This window comes from Pan paniscus, chromosome 19 (assembly GCF_029289425.2).
Source record: "Pan paniscus chromosome 19, NHGRI_mPanPan1-v2.0_pri, whole genome shotgun sequence".
NCBI classification, from domain to species: domain Eukaryota; kingdom Metazoa; phylum Chordata; class Mammalia; order Primates; family Hominidae; genus Pan; species Pan paniscus.
In genome coordinates this window covers 24,955,568-24,976,769 of record NC_073268.2, presented here as the reverse complement: position 1 = coordinate 24,976,769, position 21,202 = coordinate 24,955,568, and the positions used below count along the sequence as shown (strand labels likewise).

General features: G+C 49.6%; 1 protein-coding gene across 2 annotated transcripts; it reads left to right on the top strand.

Annotated features, from left to right (window-relative positions):
• Positions 1-2,189: 2,189 nt before the first annotated feature.
• PSMD3 (proteasome 26S subunit, non-ATPase 3) lies at positions 2,190-19,900 on the top strand. 2 transcript variants are annotated; one of them, XM_008956786.5, is made up of 12 exons: positions 2,190-3,112; positions 6,213-6,403; positions 8,498-8,635; positions 10,613-10,749; positions 11,669-11,859; positions 12,024-12,127; positions 16,897-17,011; positions 17,119-17,238; positions 17,367-17,470; positions 18,123-18,278; positions 19,269-19,319; positions 19,445-19,900. In XM_008956786.5, exons 1-12 carry the CDS (start codon positions 2,893-2,895, stop codon positions 19,520-19,522), a joined length of 1,605 nt encoding a protein of 534 aa, XP_008955034.2. In that variant the 5' UTR covers positions 2,190-2,892; the 3' UTR covers positions 19,523-19,900. The 2 variants fall into 2 exon arrangements, with proteins under 2 accessions (XP_008955034.2, XP_063454735.1); XM_063598665.1 differs by having other exon boundaries at positions 2,695-3,112; positions 19,269-19,900.
• The last annotated feature ends 1,302 nt before the right edge of the window (positions 19,901-21,202 follow it).

Below are 21,202 nucleotides of genomic sequence, written 5' to 3'. Positions count from 1 at the left end.
AAAGCAGTATCAGGACCGGACACCGTAGCTCACGCCTGTAATCCCAGCACTTTGGGAGGCTAATGTGGGCAGATCGCTTGAATCCAGGAGTTCAAGACCAGCCTGGGCAACATGGCAAAACCCTATCTCTACAAAATATACCAAAAATTAGCCAGGCATGGTGGCATGTGTCTGTGGTCCCAGCTACTCGGGAGGCTGAGGTTGGAGGATCACTTGAGCCTGGGAGGCTGAGGCTGCAGTTAGCCAAGATAGCACCACTGCACTCCAGCTTGGGTGATGGAGCGAGATCCTGTCTCAAAAAATAAAAATAATTTTTAAAAAAGTAGTTCTATGAGTGCAGTGCATGCCTGTAATCCCAGCACTTTGCAAGGCCGAGGCAGGAGGATCACCTGAGGTCAGGAGTTCAAGACCAGCCTAACCAACATAGTGAAGCCCTGTCTCTACTAAAAATTAAAAAAAAAAATTAAAAATTAGCTGGACATGGTGGCTCGCACCTGTAGTCCCAGCTACTCAGGAGAAGGAGGCAGGAGAATCGCTTGAACCCCAGAGGGGGAGGTTGCAGTGAGCCAAGATCACGACACTGTACTCCCTAGCTTGGCCAACAGAACGAGATTCCGTTTAAAAAAAAAAAAAAAAGTTTTATGAGTGGAAGAATTTCTCTAAGGATTTTGGTCCATGGAGTCAGACTCTCCCCCAGTGTCTTAGTCGCCCCCTGCCCAGCCTGGTTCCCTCATCCACCAAGAATTCATGACCAACTGCCAGAAGCTTTGTGTTATGCCGCCAGCCTCCCTGATCCTGAGCACCTTCCAAAGCCTCACTCTATTGCTCATGGATATACTGGGTTGTTATCTGCTGACTTGGTTGTTTTCTCCTTGTGATGTAAACTTAATAGAGAGATGAGCTAACACCCTAACTATCTAGAAGAGTAATTCCTTTGATTGTTAAGGATGAACATAACTCATCTGTTTTCTTCCTTACCATTCTCGCCCACCTTCAGTTGCAGATATGGTGTTATGAAGAGGTTCTAATGAGTTTATTCCAATGATGATTCAAAAGTCCTGTTATCCACCCCCCAGCCCTGGAGGGTGAGAGGACAGTTGAGGAGGAACTGGTCAAGGCATGTTCCCTAAAACTAGAGCACATATCTTTCCAGTTAGCAAGTGGCTGTTTAATGCAAGGAACATCCTGCAATCCTATGAAAGAGGATGCAAAAGATATGCAGGATACCCTTTATATATGCAAAGGAGGAGGTCAAAGCATATTTCCTGCCTTCTAGGTCCTTACAACAGGGCTAGATTGTCTTGTAGGGTCCGTGAAAGGTCTAAAACTCAGGACTTCCACTTATGGGACAGAGAAAAGTTTCAAGGTAGGGAGAGAGTTTTTGTTTTGTGTTCTAAGAAATTGGGAGCTATATCCTTCACCTTGTTTCACCTTCCCTGCAGAACCAGTGGGGGAGTCCTTTGAAAAATAAGTGGGTAGGGTTTCTTGTCCAATTTGCTTCCCCTTAGGTACACCACTAAGTAAACCATCATTCTGTCCTTAGGCACACCATTATTCTGTTCCCCATTTCACAATGTCTGTCTGGATGTATAAAAGCCCTCTCAATGGGCTCCCTAAAGCGTCTGCCAGTAGGGGCTCCCACCCTCTTTCCTCAACACTCCCAATCCACCGCAGCTCAGAGTACAGTGTCTGCTTATCTAACCATCTGACTCCCCCGTATACTACATTCTTGAGCTGTTTTTCACCTCCCTATTTGCTAACCGTGGGCCGTACATAGGGTGGACCCCTATATTTTGTTAAACTGGAGTGATTCTACGCAAATGCACGCTCCTACCTATCGGCACTCCCAGCCTGCAGAAATTGTATGCCTTATGTTCAGCACTAAACTCAAATCTAACCAAGGAAGTCCGGATCCCATAGGGGTCTTCCTACTCTCCAGTTCGGTTTATTTTAAGCCCAACAGCCCTAGCTTCACGTCCCTCCTTCACAGCCTTCTTTCCTTCCCTCCTGCCGGATGCGCCCGGCAGCCGTTGAGCACAAGCCCAGCGGATCTGGAAGGAGACCCCGCCGCGACCGGGGAAAATTGAGCGAACTTGGGCGCAAAACCCGCCCGGCAACTCGTGACGTCATCTCGTCCCGCGCTCGGATAGGCTGTACCCACTCCACGCTGGTTGAGGGGCTCTTTTTTTTTTTTTGAGACGGAGTCTCGCTCTGTCGCCCAGGCTGGAGTGCAGTGGCGCGATCTCGGCTCACTGCAAGCTCCGCCTCCCGGGTTCACGCCATTCTCCTGCCTCAGCCTCCCGAGTAGCTGGGACTACAGGCGCCCGCTACCACGCCCGGCTAATTTTTTGTATTTTTAGTAGAGACGGGGTTTCACCGTGTTAGCCAGGATGGTCTCGATCTCCTGACCTCGTGATCCGCCCGCCTCGGCCTCCCAAAGTGCTGGGATTACAGGCGTGAGCCACCGCGCCCGGCCTGGTTGAGGGGCTCTTAAAGTCCTTTGTAACCCAGATTGGAGCCTGAGGGGACCTCTCGTGGACGCCCACAGAAATGCACTCGAGAGGAACATAAAAGCATCACACTTAAGCGCTCGAAAGAAAGCCCCACGAACCCATAAAGGCTCCTCCCCGCTCCTTCCTCGAAGCTCCTCCTTCATCCTGCACCTCGGCTGTGGATTTATTTCCCCTTTGTTGACTCGGCCATCGGCCTGCCGGGCCTGGCGTTTCCCAGAAGGCCCAGCGCCGGGAAGGGGTTTGCAGCTGCTCCGTCATCGTGCGGCCCGACGCTATCTCGCGCTCGTGTGCAGGCCCGGCTCGGCTCCTGGTCCCCGGTGCGAGGGTTAACGCGAGGCCCCGGCCTCGGTCCCCGGACTAGGCCGTGACCCCGGGTGCCATGAAGCAGGAGGGCTCGGCGCGGCGCCGCGGCGCCGACAAGGCGAAACCGCCGCCCGGCGGAGGAGAACAAGAACCCCCACCGCCGCCGGCCCCCCAGGATGTGGAGATGAAAGAGGAGGCAGCGACGGGTGGCGAGTCAACGGGGGAGGCAGACGGCAAGACGGCGGCGGCAGCGGCTGAGCACTCCCAGCGAGAGCTGGACACAGTCACCTTGGAGGGTACGGCAGCCCAGGCCGGGAACGTGCCGCGATCGCGGGTGACAGCGACCCCTGTGATTTGGCTTCTTGCTGGGAAGCCACAGCAGCCTCCACCACCCTCAGTTCTTTGGAATCACCCCCAGATACCTGCTCCCACTGCCCCGACACTCCCGACTCCAGGCCCAATGACTGAACCTTCTCTCCAGGCTGGGAACCACTCCCCTCCCATCCCCTCCATCCCCATATCTGGGGTTGCATCTATATCTAGGTCCCAGTGGGCCTGGGGACTCCCTCTTCTAAGTCCTCCCCTCTGACCTATTCCGTTTATATCCCACCCGACTGATATTAGCGCCTCCAATATATGACTGATTGTTCCCGCTGGAAACCAGTGTTTGTGTCTGTGTGTAAACAGGGCCAGGATGACCTAGAATATTGACTCCTGAGTTTTAAAACTGTACAGCAGATTTTTGTTGTCCTAGCTGCCTTTAGCACACTCCCCCGAATGAACCATTTCGACCTAGTATCTTGTTTCCTACTTCTCTAACTGAAGTGTCCCAACAGTCCCCTTGCTGTCTCCTCCCTTCAGGTCCTTACTGCCCCTCTGTTTCTAAAGGGTTTAAGTACATACACACCTAAAACTTTTCGGGTGTCATCTTTGTTTGGTTTTGTAATACTCACCTTTGGCCTAAACTCCTATATACCGGTGTCTCCTATTTCTTTTCTCCGAGGTTCCTGTTTCGAGTGTCTGTAGTCCTCTTGTTCCTCCAAGTTCATGTTTTACTTTCCCCACTTAGAGCGTCCTGTTTCCATTTGAAGTGGGCAAAGTGAGAGCTTCCCACTGTGATCCTGGTGCCATTTTCCTGGTTCTGGATCAAGTGGGACCAGACTACTTACTAGGTTTTCTTTTCACTAAAATGCGTGAGAAACTAGCTCAAAAACATTGAGATAAGCAAAGTTATCCTCCTAGGTGGTGCTTTTGAGGATGTGATGGTGTTGACTACATCAGCTCTTACTGTAAAGTTGAGCAACAGGATCGATATTTAATAGAGATCCTTTTACCTAAAGTAGTGGCAGCAATGTCAAAGGTGCCACTCAGCATTGCCTACTGGGTGTGTTTATTACAGGCACTTCATTTTCTTCTTGTAAAGTAATTCATATTCATTGCAGAAATTGTGGAATGTATGAGAAGTTAAAAGCAGGGGATAAAAAACATGGTTAACATTTTTTCTTGTGAATTTTTGAGCTGTTCTCCTATAATTGAGAGCAAGTTATGTATACAGTTTGTATCAAGGCATAACTAAATATAAATTTTGAATTTTATGTGTTTTCATTAACATTCGTAAACATAATCAGCATTCAATTTATTCCAGAAACATTTATTGAATACCCAATATAATGGTTAAGAGTACAAGTTCTGGAATTAGTTCCCTCATCTGTATAAATACGAGTAATAGTACAGTACTTTATTGGGTTTTGTGAACATTAAAATGCTTAAAACTGTGCCTAGCACATAAATATCAGCTGTTATTATTTATATCATTAGTGTGGCCCAGATACCCTGTGCTAATCGCTGAATATACAGAAGTGCCTAAGAAACTACTCATTGATTGCATTCCCTTATTGCTTTGCATTTAAACTGTTTCTAGTTTCTTGCTATCATAAATAGCTTTGAAGCAATCATCTTTGTGCCCAACTTAAAAAATCTACTTTTATAATTATTTCTTCAGTACAGATTCCCACCAAAACCTATATGCCTGAGTTTAAAAGGCTGAACATTTTAAAGGTTTTTGATAGTTATCGTCCAGAAAAACTGTGCTGATTTACATTATACCAGGAGAAATGTAGTTTTCACTGTACTCTATAATTTTTTTTTTTTTTTTTGAGACGGAGTCTTGCTCTGTTGCCCAGGCTGGAGTGCAATGGCGCAATCTCGGCTCACTGCAACCTCTGCCTCCCAAGTTCAAGCGATTCTCCTGCCTCAGCTTCCCGAGTAGCTGGGATTACGGTCACCCACCACCACGCCCGGCTAATTTTTTTATTTTTAGTAGAGACTGGGTTTCACCATGTTGGCCAGGCTGGTCTCGAACTGCTACCCTTAATGATCCGTCCTCCTCAGCCTCCCAAAGTACTGGGATTACAGGCGTGAGCCACTGTGCCCCACCTATAATTTTTTTAATGTTACAAATTTGGTAGTTTAAAAATGTTTCCATTTGCAATTACTCAAATACTAATGGAATATAATTTTTGTCTGTTAGCTATTTTTCCTCTTTGTATGTTAGTTCGTCTCCATTTTTGTTTTGAAATTGTGGCAATATAATCATTATACCATTATATCTCTTAACCATTTATACAAGCTCTTTATAGAATAAAAATATGAATCTTTGATCACATTTGTTGAAAATATTTTTCTTTTGTATACACAGTTATCTAAAAGGGTTTTTTAAATGAAGTCAAGCCCATTAATCTTTTGTGCATATGTGATTTCTCCCATTGTTCACATTTAGAAAGTCTTTTCCATTAAGATCTGATAAATCTGGACTCCAGGTTTCTGTAGTTAATTGGTTTTTCCTTTCTTCCTCTGTCATCCTCTACCCCATCCTGCACCCCCACTGTATGTTTTTCTTGCCACTTGGTTATGTCTTAAAATCAGTGTGTGGAATCTGTAAATATTATGGACCCCATTAGGGCAGAAAAGGTGAGTGGTCGCATTTTGCCCCACTGTGAGAGGCTCCTTAGAACTCCTTGCCTGGCCGGCACAGTGGCTCACGCCTATAATCCCAGCACTTTGGGAGGCCAAGGCGGGCAGATCAGGAGGTCAGGAGATCGAGACCATCCTGGCTAACACGGTGAAACCCCGTCTCTACTAAAAATAAAAAAATTTAGCCAGGCGTGGTGGCGGGTGCCTGTAGTCCCAGCTACTCGGGAGGCTGAGGCAGGAGAATGGTGTGAACCCAGCAGGCGGAGCTTGCAGTGAGCCGAGATCACACCACTGCACTCCAGCCTGGGCGACAGAGTGAGACTCCGTCTCAAAAAAAAAAAAAAAAAAAAAAGAACTCCTTGCCTGGAGTGGTGGGGGACTAGGAGTGAAAGTGACATCATTTTCTTCTCTGCTCCTCTTCAGACATCAAGGAGCACGTGAAACAGCTAGAGAAAGCGGTTTCAGGCAAGGAGCCGAGATTCGTGCTGCGGGCCCTGCGGATGCTGCCTTCCACATCACGCCGCCTCAACCACTATGTTCTGTATAAGGCTGTGCAGGGCTTCTTCACTTCAAATAATGCCACTCGAGACTTCTTGCTCCCCTTCCTGGAAGAGGTGAGTGAGTCAGGCCAACTTAAAGGGTGCAGGCCTGGCCTCAGATCTCCAGGAACAGCATTGTTTTCCATCCTAAAGTCCCATCTTATTACCTGTGGTAGCATGAGGAGAGAAGCCAAAGCAGTCCATTTGAATACTCATCTGCACAGTGACAAGGGAACCGTCCACTGCCCTGTAGTGTCATTCTTCCAAGTCAGGGGATCAGGACCCTCCCAGCCAAACTCATTTCCCACTACCCTGCAACCTGTACCCCCTACTCTAGTTGAGGTTGCGTTGGGTGACCTCTCTGTTGTTCTAGGAGAGAGAAGGTGCTGCTGCCTCTTTCCTCTGAAGCTTCACCATGGAGGAGGTAGAGAACAGTGGTTAGGAGGAGCACAGCTGTCAGGGCCGGGCACAGTGGCTCACACCTGTCTTCCCAGCACTTTGGGAGGCTGAGGCGGGCACAGTGGCTAACATCGTCATCCCAGCACTTTGGGAGGCTGAGGCGAGCAGATCGTTTGAGTCCAGCCTGGATTCAAACAATCTGCCCGCCCAGGAGTTTGAGACCAGCCTGGGCGACATGGCGAGACCCTGTCTCTGCAAAAAGTACAAAAATTAGCCAGGCATGGTGGCACCTGCCTGTAGTCCCAGCTACTCGGGAAGCTGAGGCAGGAGGATCACTTGAATGCAGGAGGTGGAGATTGCAGTGAACCAAGATTGCACCACTGCACTCTAGCCTAGGTGACAGGGTGACCCCCCTACCTCAAAACAAAACAAAAAAAACCCCACAGATTTTAGAGGTAGAGTTGAATTTGAATCCAAACCCTGACAGTTAGTACCTGTGGGACTTGGGCGAGTGACTTCATTTTGCTGTGCCTCATTTTCTTCATTTGTTAAATGTGATGAACGGATTGGGAAGCGGGCAGTATAAAGCTCCTAGAGCAGTGCCTGGCACGTAGTGAATGCAGACGAAGTCAGTTTGGTGGTGGTGGTGGTGGCGCCTCCGTGCCAGGAGAGACCTCTCCTTATCCTCTGTAGCTGTAAACTCTCCCTCATGATTCATGGCATGGGCCAGTTCTCAGCCTTCTCCAATTCCACTGACCTTCCAGCACCTGCATTTCCTTAAAATCCTGTATACTCAGTCAGTTCCGTGGATGGGGAAACTCAGAACATCCCTGGAGGTAGGGCAGTGAAGAGTTTCTTGTCTGGGAAAGGGGAAAAACGTACTGTTCCCCCAACTCCACCTTGAATATTTTCTGACCTTCACATCTCTAAACTCATGAAACGTGATTATTTTGGGGGGTAACTGTAACACATTATTTTTTCCAGTGTCAGTGACAAAATATGAAAATATGTTTTGTTTATATGTTGACTTTCCCTAAATTTTCTTTGTTCCCACAAGAAACAATTTTTTGGTCTCATTATTCTGATTTCATCTCTAGAATTATTTCGTTCAGCCCTGTCCAGTAGTATTTGCAGTGGATCCAGGTGTGGTGGTTTAATGTCTCCACTTAGGTTGTAGCCTCTTTGAAGGTTCCTTACATCGTCCTTTGTCTCCATTATGTTGTGTAAAGAAATTTTTTATTCTCCTGTAACACTTTATTGTGTTTATTAATATTATATTGCCAGCATCCTTGACTTGTTTTGTTTTTTTGAGATGGGGTCTTGCTCTGTCACCCAGGCTGAAGCACAGTGGCACACTTATGGCCCAGTGCAGGCTCAAACTCCTGGTATCAAGCAGTCCTCCTGCCTCAGCCTCCCGAGTAGCTGGGAATACAGGTGCATGCCACCATGCCTGCCTAGTTCTTTTTTATTTTTTGAGAGATGGGGTCTCACTGTGTTGCCCAGACTGGTCTCAAATTCCTGGCCTCAAGCATTCTCCTGCCTCAGCCTTCCAGGTAGCTGGCACTACCGGCGTGAGCCACCACACCCAGCTCCTCCTTGATTTCTTTGGGAAAGACTGTCATCTTTATTTTTTTATCCCTAGCACCTAACAAAATCTTGGCACATGGTAGACACTCAATAAATATGTTGAAATACATAGTGGATGCTCAATAAATTCTTGGTTACTTGATCAGACTGAGCTTTTCCATGGTAACTTCTGTCCTCTCCTAGCCCATGGACACAGAGGCTGATTTACAGTTCCGTCCCCGCACGGGAAAAGCTGCGTCGACACCCCTCCTGCCTGAAGTGGAAGCCTATCTCCAACTCCTCATGGTCATCTTCATGATGAACAGCAAGCGCTACAAAGAGGTATCCAGGATGCAGTGAGAGCGATTCATAAGCCCCAAGTGATGCAAGGGTTTGGCGGGGAGATGGTCCCTGGTGAAGAAATGGAAATAATCATTGATTCTTAAGAACTGTCCCCCACACTCTTTCCCCATAGAGGTATGCGTTTGATCCCACATCCTGGGAGAACCCACTCTTGCTCTGGGCACTGTGGGACAGGGCTTGCAGTGGTCATGCTGTACCGGTCTGTGGGGGATACCAGTGTAGTACATTCTTGGGGAAAAGTAGGGGCATTTGGAGACAGAAAGACCTGGGTTCCAATCCCAGCCATACCCTAGGCAAATTAATTTCTCCCAGCTATATGTAAGATGGGGATAATAGTGCCTACCTTACAAGATGGTTAGCGTTACATAAAATAATTTGTTTAGAAATACTTAGCACAATGATCTGCATATAGTAAGCTTTCGTGATATTTTCATAAATGGTAGCTGTTATTATGGACTAATAGCTCCATTTTGCAAACTGCACTTCCACCACTCCCCCAGCTAGGGCCAGCTTCTTTGTTCATCATAGCCACTGTCACAGGAGCACACTCAGGAAGTAAGTCGCACTCCTTAATTCCCTGGTTTGTTTCCTTTCCTTACCACACTATTTTTGGTTGTTGTTTGGTTGGGGGTTTTTTTGAGATTGGGTCTTGCTTTGTTGCCCATGCTGGAGGGCAGTGGTGTGATCACAGTTCACTGCAGCCTTGACCTCCCCGGCTTAAGTGATCCTTCCACCTCAGCTTCTTGGGTAGCTGGGACTACAGGCATGTGCCACCACGCCCAGCTAATTTTTGCATTTTTTTTGTAGAGACAGGATTTCACCTTCTTGCCAAGCTAGTCTCCAACCCCTGGGCTCAAGTGATTTCCTGGGCTCAGCCTCCCAAAGTGTTAGGGTTACAGGCATGAGCCACTGCGCCTGGCCCACTGTTTTGTTTTTATTGGAGATGGGGTCTTGCTATGTTAACCAAGCTGGTCTTGAACTCCTGGGCTCAGGTAATCCTCCCGCCTCAGCCTCTCATGTAGCTGGGATTACAGGCACGTGCCACTGTACTTGGCTGTTTGTTTTTGAGATATAATTCACCCCTTTAAAGTGTACTACAGGCCACGTATGGTGGCTCACGCCTGTAATCCCAGCACTTTGGGAGGCCAAGGCAGGCAGATCATGAAGTCAGACAATCAAGACCATCCTGGCCAACATGGTGAAACCCTGTCTTTACTAAAAATACAAAAAATTAGCCGGGCGTGGTGGCATGTGCCTGTAGCCCCAGCTACTCAGAAGGCTGAGGCAGGGGAATTGCTTGAACCAGGGAGGCGGAGGTTGTGGTGAGCCAGGATTGTGCCACTGCACTCCAGCCTGGTGACAGAGCGAGACTCCGTCAAACAAATAAATAAAGTATACTACAATTTAGTGGGTTTTAGTATATTCCCAAAGTTGTATATCCACCCCTAATTCCAGAACATTTTCATCACCCCACAAAGAAACACCATACGTATTAGTAGTCACTTTTCATTTTCCCCTTACCCAGCCCCTGGCAGCTACTAATCTGCCCTGTCTCTATTGAGGATTTACTTACTCTGGACATTTCATGTAAATGGAATTACACACCGTGTGCCCTTGGTTTCTGGCTTTTTTCACTTGGCATCATGTTTTCAAGGTTGACCCATGTTGTAGTGTGTGTCAGTACTTCCTTCCTTTTTAAGGCTGAGTAATATTCCCTCGTGTGGATGTGCCACATTTTGTTTATCTGTTCATCAGCTGACGGGCACCTGGGTTGTTTCTACTCTTTGGTTATGAATAATGCTTCTGTGAACATTCGTGTACATGCTTTTATGTGAGCCTAAGTTTCCAGTTCTCTTGGCTTGCATACCTAGGATAGGAATTGCTGGCTCAAATGACAACTCCATGTTTATCCTTTTGAGGAGCTGCCACTTGATTCTCTTTTGGCTTCCTCCCCAGGCACAGAAGATCTCTGATGACCTGATGCAGAAGATCAGTACTCAGAACCGCCGGGCCCTAGACCTTGTAGCCGCAAAGTGTTACTATTATCACGCCCGGGTCTATGAGTTCCTGGACAAGCTGGATGTGGTGCGCAGGTACAGGCAGCCAAGGATCTCACTTGGGGTCCATGGGGTCAGAGACTTGGTCAGTCACAAGCACACAGCTGTGGATCTGCAGAGGGCGAAGAACCTGTAGATGTAAGCAGGGAAGAGGGGCAGTGGTTCCCATGCCCTGCGCCACATGAGAGGTGTGGGAGAGAGACTGGTGCTAGATGAAGAAGTGGGTCACTGCTGGGCTGTAAAGAACTGTCCCCGGATTCTTCCCTTCACCCCACATCAAGGTAGGACTGAGGGTGGGTTAGGGGTGGAGGGACAGGCTAGAAAACATTTTACTTCTTTGCTCAAAACCTGCAGTGGCTTCCCGTCTCAAGGAAAGACAAAGTCCTTACAATACCTCATAAGGCCTGACATGATCTGCTCCATTTTGACCTCCCAGACTTCACCTCCTCCTGCTCCTCAGCCCCACTGGCCTGCCTTTCCTCTGGTGTGCCCGGCACACTCTTCTTCAGAGCCTTTGCACTGGCTGCCCCTCTGTCCAAAACACTCTTCTCTCCGCCTCCTTCAAGCCTTCCCTTAACTGATCCCTTCTCAGTGAGTCCTGCCTTGGCCAAGCTATTGAAAAGTTCGACTCATCTTTCTCACGTCCTGCATTCCCCATTGCAGTTCCCCTGGCCTCACAGGCCTCCCGTCTTCTGCCACACTGCAGGCTGTGCTTCTTTCTCATGACCATTGCCTCCCCCACTGCACTGCATTCCCTAAGGGCAGGGTTTTGTCCCTTTTTCGCACCCAGAATAGTGCTGTACACCTTAGGCACTCGATAGTTAACAGTATTCAGCAAATAACCAGAAAAGCAATTTGTATAACTTTTTTAAGGAATTGAGAAAGAGTGAAGAGTTAAAGGCAGTTCAGAGAGTTGTGATTTGAAGCCTTTGACATCTTTCTTTCCTTCTTGAAGCTTCTTGCATGCTCGGCTCCGGACAGCTACGCTTCGGCATGACGCAGACGGGCAGGCCACCCTGTTGAACCTCCTGCTGCGGAATTACCTACACTACAGCTTGTACGACCAGGCTGAGAAGCTGGTGTCCAAGTCTGTGTTCCCAGAGCAGGCCAACAACAATGAGTGGGCCAGGTACCTCTACTACACAGGTGAGCAGAGGGGCCCAACCCATAAATCAGAAGGTGTCTCAGGCCTGCCTGGTGCAAATTTTCCAAGGGGTGGTGCATAAGAGGCCCATTTGGCACCCTGGCTTGTCGGTGGGGAGTTGGATGACCCTACTCTGTTGACCAACTCTCCTCTCCTCCATTCCCAGGGCGAATCAAAGCCATCCAGCTGGAGTACTCAGAGGCCCGGAGAACGATGACCAACGCCCTTCGCAAGGCCCCTCAGCACACAGCTGTCGGCTTCAAACAGACGGTGAGCCACAACTACCATCATCCCTTTGCCTCTTTTTTTTTTTTTTTTTTTTAAATTAAGATGGTGTCTTGCTATGTTACCTGGGCTGGTCTTGAACTCCTGGGTTCAAGAAGTCCTCCCACCTCAGCTTCCCAAAGTGCTGGGATCACAGGTATGAGCCACCATGCCTGGCCCCTTTGCCTGTTACTCATTCCCTACCACTTCAGTTCTCTTCTCTATGCTAGGGGCTAGGAAAGGCATCCTTAACCTTCCTATCCAGAAGGACTTCAACTTTTATTATTATTTTTTTTGTGTGTGGAGACAGGCATATCACTGTTGCTCAGGTGAGAACTCCTGGGCTCAAGCAATCCTTCGGCCTCTGCCTCCCTAAGTGCTGAGATTGCAGGTGCGAGCTGCCATGTCTGCAAAAGGTTGCTTCACATCTATTTGTGGGTGTCAGTGAAGCAGACACTACCTGCACCTCTGGCAGTGGATATTCAGAGTGTTCTTGGCAGATAGGTTTAGAATATTCCTGATTCCCCAGCGCTCCTGACAGTCATTCCAGGCTTGGACCTAGATTGTGTTGATACAAACCCCAGGTTTTTATCTAGTCCTTCATGTTCACATTTGGAAACTGTATTGTCTGTGGCCAAGGAACCCAGAAAATCTCTGCAAGGCTGAGTGGCTCAAGTAAACATAAAACTTGGCCACTTAAGAGCTGTCAGTCAGCAAGTATTTAAGCATCAACCTTGGTATTAGGCACTGTAAGGGATAGGAAGGGAGGATAATAAGTGATCTTTCTTTCTTTTCTTTCTTTTGTTTTTTGTTTTTTGAGACAGAGTCTCCCTCTGTCACTCAGGCTGGAGTGCAATGGCGCGATCTTTTCTCACTGCAACCTCCGCCTCCCGAGTTCAAGTGATTCTCCTGCCTCAGCTTCCTCAGTAGCTGGGCAGGCGCCTGCCACCACATCCAACTAATTTTTTTGTTTGTTTTTTTGGTTCTTTTTTTTGAAACGGAGTCTTGCTCTGTCTCCCAGGCTGGAGACAGAGGTGCCATCTTGGCTCACTGCAACCCCTGTCTTTGGGGTTCAAGGGATTCTCCTGCCTCAGCCTCCCGAGTAACTGGGATTACAGGCGCCTGCCACCACGCCCAGCTAATTTTTTGTATTTTTAGTAGAGATGGGGTTTCACCATGTTGGCCAGGCTGGTCTCGAACTCCTGACCTCAAGTGATCCACCCACCTCAGCCTCCCAAAGTCCTGGGATTACAGGCGTGAGCCACCGCTCCAGGCCAGGTATTTCTTATTATTAGAGTATTTCAAAGAGATAAAGAATGTTGTGTCAGAAAGCTTGAGGGTGTATGTGAAGTCACAGAGCCCAGTAGCCAGGATGTAGACCCAGTCTTCCCAAATTCAAACCTCTGCTCCTACCTTCACACAACATCCACCTCCATGGTGTCTTGACAGGGAACGGGAGACGTGTGTTGATTAGGTCAATGTAGTAGGAGATTCATTTTATTTCTGTTCAGAAGTTCAGAGAAAGTCAGATTTGTTTTTGATCAAATAATGAAAGAGAAAGGGTCTTAAAGAAAAAGTTGGCTAGGTACAGGGCTCACACCTGTAATCCCAGCACTTTGGGAGGCTGTGGCAAGAGGATTGCTTGAGACCAACCTGAGCAACATATGGAGACACCGCCTCTGCAAAAATAAAAAACCTAGCTGGGCGTGATGGCATGCACCTGTAGTCCCAGCTACTTGGGAGGCTGAGGTGCAAGGATCACTTGGGCCCAGGAAGTCGAGGCTGCAGTGAGCCATGATCGTGCCACTGCACTGCAGCCTGGGCGACAAAGCAAGACTCTGTCTCAAAAAAAAAACAAACATTAAAATTGAACTGGTCTTTGAAAGATGGGTAGGATTTTCACAAGGAGTAAAGGCTTTTCAGACACACAGGGCGCGTGAGCAAAATGTTAGATTGCCTACAATATGAGAGACACTAAAGTTTCTTTTGAAAACCACTAAAAATACTAGTAATTAACATATATAAAATGTGTCATGTACCATGAGAGAGGCTTTCAGGCATTTAAATCTCAGTGGCAGGAAGGCGTAGAGAGCTGGAAGAGAGGTCTTGGGCTGTTGGTGAGGGAGCGCAGGGAGAGAGAGGGCGGGAGTGAAGGCATGTTTGGGAGAAGGCCTGCAACCAGCCCTCTGCCCTCTGCCCTCACACACCCTTGCCGTACCCCTGTCACCACCCAGCTTACAGAATCACCTGGGGGTCTGATGAAGCTGTAGATTCCGATTCAGAGAGTCTGTGTTCCTAACAGGCCCTGGGTGATGCCAGTGCTGCTGGTGCACAGAGCGCTGTGAGGAGGGCGGTGCTGGCTCATCCTATTCAAAGCTGGAGGTCAGCTAGCATTCATTCCTGCAGCCACCTTGTCTCTTGTAAACTTGAATGTCTCTCTCCGCCCATTTTCACCCTCCCTGTCTTTACTTAACACCAGCTTCACTACCTGTGTTTTCCATCACACTCCTTCCTCTCTCTTCTAGCCTTGGCCCATCACCTGTTTGCTTCAGTCTCCGGGAAGAAAACCCCCAGCCCTGCTGCTTCCTCTCTCAGGCGGCCATTCCTGTCTCCCCTGGCTCCCTCCCCAACAGTGCACTGGCCAGCCCCTTCCCTCCAGTGTTCTCTCTGCTCCTTCTCACCACCTGGGCCTCAGCAGAGCACTCTGAGAGCTTCTCTGTCGATAGTAAAACCCTCATTCTCTCCTTGAGTGACCTTGTTTGCTTTCCCAGCCTCAGCGTTCGCCTGCATGATGCTCTTCAGCCCGTACATTACTAACTCCATTACTCTGCTGGCACTGCCACCGCAAGGTCCCACAGACTTGGCGGCTTAAACAACCGAAATTAATTTCATCACAATTCTGGAGGCTCTAAGTCCAAGAGCAAAGTGTGACACGATTGGTTTCTTCTGAGGGCCTCTCTCGTCTGCTTGTCGATGGCCGTCTCCTGGTGTTTTCACATGGTCTTCCGTCTGTGCGTGTCTGTGTCCTGCTTTTGTCTTAGAAGGACAATAGTCATGTAGGATTAGGGTCCACCCATATGACCTCACTTTACCATAATTACCTCTTTAAAGGCCCTGTGTCCAAATAGAGTCCCATTCTGAGGTACTGGGGTTTAGGTCTCTAACATGAACTTGAGGGGGATGCAGTTTAGCCCATAACACTAACTCTGACCCCTCTCACGAGCATCAGGCCTGCATATCCAGCTCCCCCTCCCACTCCCCATGTCTCTCTCTACAGCGTGTCCCAAAGAGACCCTTCCTGGCCCCCTTACCATTCCTTCCTCCTGCTTTCCCGATCCAGATCAGGGCCTTGGGATCATCTCTGACTCTCCCCCATCCTCCTTCCCATCACTTGGTCGTCTGTTGAATTGTCTGCACATCTTCTGTGTTTGCCTGTTCCTTCATATTGCCAGTGCCATGGTTTGAGCCACTAACATTCCCAGACACTTCTGCCTGGTCATCTTCCTCTCCAGCAGCCCAGCTTACATTCACTTGCCTTACTAAGCAGAGCTCCAGCTCTGTCCTTCCCTTGCCTGGGAAGCTTCCATTGCTCCCCACTGCTGTAGGGTATCATAACGGTCTTGTGAGGTAGACAGGCTACGTATTGTTATTGTTATTTGGTAGTTTTAGAGATGAGGAACTAAGGACCCAGTTGCTCAGTGTTTCCTAGCTAGTGAATAGAGACTAGACACCAAGTGTTCTACATGGAGACTTTATACTGCTCAGCCTGGCACGCAAAATGGCAATGGCATAGTCCCCAGACTGTGGTCCCAACTGTCTCTTTCCTAACAGCTCCCCAGGCACCCACACTTTTCTGCCTCTTTTTCAATCTGTACCCTTGACCCTCCTCCTTTTTCTGCTTTGTCAGACTCCTTAAGGCACTTCATAAATTAACCATTTCCAGGGATTTCCCCTCACACATGAGTTATTCCAGTGGACAGGGCAGCCTCATGGGTGCCTGTGGAGGGTGAAGGGTCTGCCTGGCCGTAGGTGTGATCACACACTCCCGTTGTAACCCCCGCCTCCTGTGACACTTGCTGCCCCACGATTTAGCTGCTTTGTGTTCCGTGCCTCCTGTTTGCTGGTGAACTCCTGAGTTGGGGGGCGTCATTCCCTCCACTGTAGTTCTTCCGCGATGCTGAATCCACCCACGGTCAGCACCACTCGGAAATACCTCACAGTCCTGTAGAGGAAGACAGGTCCAGGTTTCCAGTTACCCTTCTATGTCTGGATACTCTGCTCATTCACTGAAGCCAGGCCCCTTCCTGCACTTATGCCTCTACCCAGATAATGAGTTCTACCCACTGATGACCTCCTCTCCTCTAGTAACAGTCCGCCTCCCTAATGAGCATCTCTGGCTGACACACGTTCCGTTCTCCAGGCCTGTGAGCCCTGGTCCCTCGCTGTTGCTGAGCCACAGCACCCGCCCTTCTGGCCTCACTTTAGAGCACTGTCATTTCAGAGCAGACTACGCGCGGGGTGGCCAGGTGAAATGCAGCTGACGGCTCTGCGACCAAATGTGACCAAAGGGCCACATTCCCAGCACCCGGCTCCAAAGGCAGAGCTTGGATTCTATGCCCAGCACAGGTTTTCAGGGCTTCCTCCTCTCTCTGGGCCTAAACAGTGATCCCTTTCCCTGTTTCCCACTACATCTGGCAGAATTGAGGCCACATTTCATTTTCTTCTTCCGCCCATGGGGCTCCCTGCCCACTGTGTTCCCCTGTCACTCTGTCCAGGTGCACAAGCTTCTCATCGTGGTGGAGCTGTTGCTGGGGGAGATCCCTGACCGGCTGCAGTTCCGCCAGCCCTCCCTCAAGCGCTCACTCATGCCCTATTTCCTTCTGACTCAAGGTAAGGCTGGCTTCCCCACCCCAGAGCCCACTAGGCCCCCTTCACTGGGGCCTCTTACATGCCTGTGCCTATTTGCATCATCCAATCTACTCCTGTTCTGCCTGCAGCTGTCAGGACAGGAAACCTAGCCAAGTTCAACCAGGTCCTGGATCAGTTTGGGGAGAAGTTTCAAGCAGATGGGACCTACACCCTAATTATCCGGCTGCGGCACAACGTGATTAAGACAGGTGTGGATCAGGATCTGAGGGGCTGTTGGAGGAGCAGAAGCCAGGCCAGGGCAAACCTAGTGGGTATCCTTGGGCAAGTGAAGGGTCTGTGTCCACTCTGCCCACCCCATCGCTCCTTCCTCTCCCAGGTGTACGCATGATCAGCCTCTCCTATTCCCGAATCTCCTTGGCTGACATCGCCCAGAAGCTGCAGTTGGATAGCCCCGAAGATGCAGAGTTCATTGTTGCCAAGGTGGGGCTGGTTCAGGAACCACAGTGACCAGGTTGTCACTTTCCTGCCAATCTCAGGAGGCAGGAGTGGGAGGAGTTTGGCCAAGGAGGGGAATAGGTAAAGCAATGGCATAGTCATTTCAGGGCGTGCCCGTCATTTGCAGTGAAGCCAAGAAGTTGCCAGAGAGAGCATGGATGTGCGTGTGAGTGTGTGAGTGTAGGTGTGTGCACATGTTGAGTTTATGATAGTGCCTGTGAGTGTGAGAATATAAGGAGGGCAGAGGAATGGGATGGAACAAGATGTTCTCTGACTTAGAAGATGGGCGTGCTGGGCCAGGCGCAGTGGCTCATGCCTGTAATCCCAGCACTTTGGGAGGCTGACATGGGCAGATCACCTGAGGTCAGGAGTTTGAGACAAGCCTGGCCAACTTGGCGAAACCCCATCTCTACTGAAAATACAAAAATTAGCCAGGCCTGGTGGCAGGTTCCTGTAATCCCAGCTACTTGGGAGGCTGAGGCAGGAGAATCGCTTGAACCCGGGAGGTAAAGGTTGCAGTGAGCTGAGATCGCACCACCGCACTCTCCTGCCTGGGTGACAGAGCAAGACTCCATCTCAAAAAAAAAAAAAAAGAAGCTGGGTGTGCTGGTGAACTTTCCTCTTTGGGGGCCTGCAGGCCATCCGGGATGGTGTCATTGAGGCCAGCATCAACCACGAGAAGGGCTATGTCCAATCCAAGGAGATGATTGACATCTATTCCACCCGAGAGCCCCAGCTAGCCTTCCACCAGCGCATCTCCTTCTGCCTAGATATCCACAACATGTCTGTCAAGGTGAGAAGCCCGTGGCTGCAGAGTCACACCTGGCAGCAGCACACCCCTCCCTCCACACTCATGGATTCCTCAGAGAAGACTGGCTTAATTTGTGGCCCACGTCCCAGCCAATCTCTGTAAAATCACTGAGCTGCAGCACAGGGGCCCAGAATGGGGAGGGGACTTGGCCATAGTTCCATAGCCAGTTGCCCTCTCCTATTGCGTTTAAGGGATGATGTGGTCACCAGGGAGGACCAGGCAGGGATTCAGAGGGTGGGGTTCTACATTTGGTTCCAAATTTGAGGCATTTAACTTCTCAAAGCTCTGTTTCTCCATCTCTGAAGCTGATAGGGAGGTGTTACCTGTCTTGCTTGCTTCACAGGGTTGGTAAGATTAAAAGAAGTCCCTGTATTGAGGCACTTAGCGAAGTCTAAATTGTAAAAAAGATGGCGCTGGTATCTAGCTCCACAAAAGGGTGAGCCCTTATCCTCAGTTAAGCACTGAGTTTGGCGCTGTTACTATTTGCTTGCCATGTTTTTTTCTGGTCTCCTCCCAGGAAACTAGGATATTGCTGCCTTGCTTAAAATCTGGCTAAGCCCTACTCCACGTGACATGCAAGGCCCTTTGTGACCTGGTCCCTTAGGTCAAGCCTCCCCTCCCACTCCTGCCCCACCACCCAGCAGCCAGCCCACTGGGTGCAGGCCAGGCCCCTCCCACATGGAATCCTCCACCGGGAAGGCCTCTCCCCGTTGTCACATCCACTGTGTTCCTCCTTTTCCTTCTCCCTGCCCAGTCAAGAGAGTTGGTCGTTTATTCCTCTTTTTTCAGCATTTCCCACAGGGCACTGTAATAATTCCTTTGATGCCTAGCCCCCCACTAGACTAACTGGAGAGGGGCCCGCCGCTTCCTGCCTGGTGTCTAGCTCACAGAGGGGACGCAGGGAGTGCAGGTTGCGTGAGTGCCTCACCTGCTTCCTTCCCTCCCTCATCTCCTCTCTTCGCTGTGCCCCAGGCCATGAGGTTTCCTCCCAAATCGTACAACAAGGACTTGGAGTCTGCAGAGGTAAGCTCTCTGCTTTCTGGGAGAGACCGAAAGGTCAAACTTCCACACAGCAGGGGAGTCGGGCGAGTGTCTGGAAGGGCTGAGAGCTGCTCTGAAGCTTTGGCCTCACTTGCCTCTCTCCCCAGGAACGGCGTGAGCGAGAACAGCAGGACTTGGAGTTTGCCAAGGAGATGGCGGAAGATGATGATGACAGCTTCCCTTGAGCTGGGGGGCTGGGGAGGGGTAGGGGGAATGGGGACAGGCTCTTTCCCCCTTGGGGGTCCCCTGCCCAGGGCACTGTCCCCATTTTCCCACACACAGCTCATACGCTGCATTCGTGCAGGGGGTGGGGGTGCTGGGAGCCAGCCACCCTGACCTCCCCCAGGGCTCCTCCCCAGCCGGTGACTTACTGTACAGCAGGCAGGAGGGTGGGCAGGCAACCTCCCCGGGCAGGGTCCTGGCCAGCAGTGTGGGAGCAGGAGGGGAAGGATAGTTCTGTGTACTCCTTTAGGGAGTGGGGGACTAGAACTGGGATGTCTTGGCTTGTATGTTTTTTGAAGCTTCGATTATGATTTTTAAACAATAAAAAGTTCTCCAAAGTGCTTTCTGCATCAGTTACTATACTTCACTGCAGTATTGGCAGGCTCAGATTTTGGGTTTTTTGGCCTTAGAGTACTAGCCCCAGGTGTGTAATCTGAGGGTGATGGGTCTGCAGATGGGGAGGTGCCCAGGGGAGGATGAAGGGACCCTGACCTGGGGTCGGGGGCCTAGGTTTACTCTCTTTCGTACCCGTGTGGCTTTGGTAAGGTCTTGTTAGGAAAGGTGTACCATGTGTCCATCACCAGCTGCAGACCTTCATCTCCCAGTACACCTCATGGTGCTTCACGGTTATTGCAGTTTTTACAAATTGAAGGTTTGGCCAGGCGTGGTGGCTCATGCCTGTAATCCCAACACTTTGGGAGGCTAAGGTGGGCGGATCACTAGAGGTCAGGAGTTTGAGACCAGCCTGGCCAACATGGCAAAACCCCGTCTCTACTAAAAATAAAAAAATCAGCTGGGCGTGGAGGCATACGCCTGTAATCCCAGCTACTTGGGAGGCTGAAGCAGGAGAATTGCTTGAACCTGGGAGGTGGAGCATGCAGTGAGCCAAGATCTCACCACTGCACTCCAGCCTGGGCAACAGAGTGAGACTGTGTCTCAAAAGAAAAAGAAAAGGACAAATTGAAGGTTTCTGGCAACACTGCATCAAGCAAATCTGTCGGTGCCATTTTCCCAACAGCATGTGCTCACTTAGCGTCTCTGGGTCACATTTTGGTAAATCCTCTCGATATCTCAAACTTTTTCATTATATCTGTTATGGTGATGTGTGATCAGTGATCTTTGATGTTACTATTGTCATTGTTGGGGCACCACAAATTGCACCCATATAGGATGGTGAACTTAGCCGGGCACGGTGGCTCGCGCTTGTAATCTCAGCACTTTGGCAGGCCGAGGCAGGTGGATCACCTGAGGTCAGGAGTTCAGGACCAGCTTGGACAACATGGGGAAACACCGTCTCTACTAAAAATACAAAAAACAGCCGGGTGTGGTGGCAGGCGCCTGTAATCCCAGCTACTTGGGAGGCTGAGGCAGGAGAATTGCTTGAACCCAGGAGGCGGAGGTTCCAGTGAGCCAAGATCGTGCCATTGCACTCCAGCCTGGGTGACACAGTGAGACATTGTCAAAAAAAAAAGATGGTGAACTTAATAAATGTCGAGTGTGTTCTCACTGCTCACTCCATTCCCTGTCTCTCTCCCTCTTCTTGAGTCTCTCCATGCCCTGAGACACAAAATAATATTGAAATTAGGCCTGTTAGTAACCCTACAATGGCCTCTTAAGTGTTCCAGTGAGAGAAAGAGTCATTG

Bases quoted from the DNA above. Each gene is read 5' to 3' on its own strand.
- PSMD3 (XM_063598665.1), top strand. From the start codon at position 2,893: ATGAAGCAGGAGGGCTCGGCGCGGCGCCGCGGCGCCGACAAGGCGAAA. The intron at 6,404-8,497 runs GTGAGTGAGTCA...GTCCTCTCCTAG, and splicing joins TGCTCCCCTTCCTGGAAGAG to CCCATGGACACAGAGGCTGA. The intron at 17,012-17,118 runs GTAAGGCTGGCT...TTCTGCCTGCAG, and splicing joins CTATTTCCTTCTGACTCAAG to CTGTCAGGACAGGAAACCTA.